Raw genomic sequence first — 3,771 nt, 5'->3', positions numbered from 1 at the left:
AGTGGGAGGGGAGCTGTTGCATTGTGGTAAACTGTGGTCAATGTCATGAGACAAAGCATATGTGAACTGCTGTATGGAAAGTGAATTTGCTCTGTAAACCTTCACCGAAATCACACACACAAAAAAATGTATATTGCCTTAGCTATTTTGGGCCTCTTTCCTTCACTTGGAAGCATTTTTAATTCTAATCCAACTCAAAGCACCGTGTGACATACAATTATGGGAATATTTTTAACTCTTATGATTAAATGATTAAGTAGATTCAATTTGAGTCCAGAATAAATTCAAGACTACGTTGTATTTAGTTAGAAAAAAAGTTACTAGTATTCTCTTGTTAGAAGATGAAATTAAAGATGAGAAAATGAGCTGTAGAGTTATACCTGTATATTTTTATATTTTGAAATCTTACTCTAAACTATGTATCCTAAATAAATATTATATATGTATTGTTATTTATTCATGATTATGATTGATTGTTTTAATAGAGAACCTTGGTGGTGTAGAGGTTAAGGACTTGTCTGCTAACAGAAAAGTTGGCAGTTCAAACCCACCAGCTGCTCTGCAGGAGAAACATGTGACAGTCTGCTTCCATAAGTACAGCCTTGGAAACCCTATGAGGCAGTTCTACTCTGTTCTGTTAAGATTGCTATGAGGTGGAATTTACTTGATGGCAATGGGTACTGTTTTTGAAGCCAAAGCAAAAATAAGTATAAAACCATATCATTTTTTGTGAACTATGGAAAATCCAGTTGTGTGGCTCACAAACAAAGTATCACCATGTTACTACTTTTTTCCATTTCATTCTCATGAGGTAAGGATAAGTAAGGTTATCAGAGCTAAATTTTGAAATCCAAATTGTGTTGTGGCAGTAGATGTCCCAATAATTAAAAATAGTTTTCATCTTGTATTTGCTTTTTTTAGGTTTCCAGATTGTGATGAGCCATATCCTCGACTTGTGGATTTGAATTTAGCTGGAGATCCTACGGAAGGACCCCCAGTGGCAGTGCAGAGGGACTATGGTTTTTGGTGTCCCCGAGAGTTGAAAATTGATCCTGACCTTGGTTATTCTTTTTTGCACGTACGTGATTGTTCACCTCCTTGTCCAAATATGTACTTCAGGAGAGAAGAGCTTTCATTTGCTCGATATTTCATAGGATTGATTTCAATCATTTGCCTTTCTGCCACATTGTTTACTTTTTTAACCTTTTTGATTGATGTTACAAGATTCCGCTATCCTGAAAGACCTATTATATTTTATGCAGTCTGCTACATGATGGTATCATTAATTTTCTTCATTGGGTTTTTGCTTGAGGACCGAGTAGCCTGCAATGCATCTAGCCCTGCACAGTATAAAGCTTCCACAGTGACACAAGGATCTCATAATAAAGCCTGTACCATGCTTTTTATGGTACTTTATTTCTTTACTATGGCTGGCAGCGTTTGGTGGGTAATTCTTACCATCACGTGGTTCTTGGCAGCTGTGCCAAAATGGGGCAGTGAAGCCATTGAGAAGAAGGCATTGCTGTTTCACGCCAGCGCATGGGGCATTCCTGGAACTCTAACTATCATCCTTTTAGCGATGAATAAAATTGAAGGTGACAATATTAGTGGCGTGTGTTTTGTTGGCCTCTACGATGTCGATGCATTGAGATATTTTGTTCTTGCTCCCCTCTGCCTATATGTGGTAGTTGGGGTTTCTCTCCTCTTAGCTGGAATTATATCCCTAAACAGAGTTCGAATTGAGATTCCATTAGAAAAAGAAAACCAAGATAAATTGGTGAAGTTTATGATCCGGATTGGTGTTTTCAGCATTCTTTATCTTGTACCACTCTTGGTTGTAATTGGATGCTACTTCTATGAGCAAGCTTACCGTGGCATCTGGGAAACAACGTGGATACAAGAACGCTGCAGAGAATATCACATTCCATGTCCATATCAGGTAAGGGAAAACCTTGTTATAAATTTTAGAGTATGTAATAGTAAAAAGAGAATAATACTGTAAAGAGCTAATTTTACCTGTTTTTAAAAACTACTCTTCATGTACCTTCAACAGGTACATGAAAATTTAAAATTTTAAAGGGAAGAAAATGAACAAATATTTTGTTGTAAGTATGTAAAATGTGTATTTCTATAAACATTAGAATATGACTTTTACAAGTCTAAGCGGTGGGCTCTTAAACATTTTACTTTTATTATCACAGGACAATTGTTACAGTTGATTCTTTAGAAGTCAGTAGATAAGGGGAAAAGAAGCACTTTATCAACTCTTTCTACAAATTTTACTCATGGTCATAATAGGAATTGTTCATTGTTTAAACAGTTTTGCAAACATAGTAGAATGCAGTTTTACAAACTAGTTAATCTCTAATTAGTCTTGATTGTTCTTTGAATATCGAACAGTTTTGTGATTATTTTTGAGGTGAAATATTATTAAAACAACTTTAAAGATAATTTATTCAGATTCTGTCTGTGATTTAGAGTTCTCGTACATCTATCTCATTTGAGGCTTAGAAATGTTAAATGACTTGCTCACGGTCAGTAGATGACCAAGTGGGATTTAGACCTAAGAGAGGAGTGGAATCAAGCAAAATAGTTCGGAGGAGTTAAACATTTCTGTCCCATCTTAAATCCTCTAGAAATTATACCCCTACCTGTTACCCTCTCTTCTTCCTTTTAAAAAACTTTTCTTGAAATAGTAGACTCAACTTGGTTTACCATTCATTGTGTTCCAGGTTTCCTATTCTCAGAGTGTACTAGCTACCTTTTTCTCTCCCTCAGTCTTTATGTCCCTCTAATACCCACCAGCCATTCCTCAGAAGGAAGGTTGGGCAATCTACTTCCATAGCGATACCACTTTGGAAACCCACGGAGGGGTCGCTATGTGTTGGGTCCGACTCCATGGCACATAACAACAACAACAACAATACCCTTTAAATACCTTTGTTTATAGTACTTATGTATTGTAGGTAACTTTTGTTTACTTGTCTGTTTCCCCTACTAGACAATGAGCTCTTTGAAAGCAAGTATTTTGAATGCATATTCTGTAGGTTAGTAGATGATAGCAATGAGAATGTGAGTGTATAGATGGAGGAAAAAAAAACAAACTCACCACTGTCGAGTCAGATCTAACTGATAGCAACCCCTCCTTGGGTTTCCGAAGCAGTATCACTACAGAAGTAGATTGCCCAACCTTCCTTCTGAGGAGTGGCTGGTGGGTTTGAACCACCAGCCTCCTGGTTAGCAGTCAAATGCCTTAGGCACCACGCCACCAGAGCTCCCATAGATGGAGAAGAAGGGACTTTTTAAATAAATGGTAACAGTGGTATTGGGACCAAGAGTATGTGGTTAGCACTGTCGGTACTCATAAATATTTGATGACTGGAAATGCCAGTTCCTCTTCTCTTTGTGGTATAAATACTAGTTACTGACTTTAAAATATTAAACAACTCAATAATTAAGAGACTAGAAGAAAATGAGTAATTGAAATTCTATTAAATTTCTCACCAGAATTACTTCCTAAAAACCTTATGAGTATTCAGATCTGAAGCTGAGTAATAGAATTTTTGCCTTTAATGACAGAGAAAAAAGTTGGTCATATATTCCAATTATATATTATTTAAGAGATGTTGAAGAAATAATATTTGATTGTACTCATGAGGAATCTGTACCTTGACCGGGAGGCTGTCGTTCGAACAGAACAAGGGGACACTACATGGTTTAAAATCAGGAAGGGAGTGCGTCAGGGTTGTATTCTTTCTCCACACTTATTCA

General features: G+C 36.6%; 1 protein-coding gene across 1 annotated transcript in view; it reads left to right on the top strand.

Annotated features, from left to right (window-relative positions):
- The window catches only part of FZD3 (frizzled class receptor 3), a 169,751-nt gene that overhangs the window by 62,174 nt on the left and 103,806 nt on the right, over positions 1-3,771 (top strand). The window contains exon 3 of the mRNA XM_007938725.2: positions 922-1,939. Coding sequence (XP_007936916.1) covers positions 922-1,939 — 1,018 coding nt within the window. The remainder of the gene's footprint in view (positions 1-921; positions 1,940-3,771) is intronic.

Source organism: Orycteropus afer, unplaced genomic scaffold (genome assembly GCF_000298275.1).
Source record: "Orycteropus afer afer isolate SDZICR_OR568_19922 unplaced genomic scaffold, OryAfe1.0 scaffold00053, whole genome shotgun sequence".
NCBI lineage: Eukaryota > Metazoa > Chordata > Mammalia > Tubulidentata > Orycteropodidae > Orycteropus > Orycteropus afer.
This window is presented reverse-complemented; position numbering and strand designations above follow the sequence as displayed.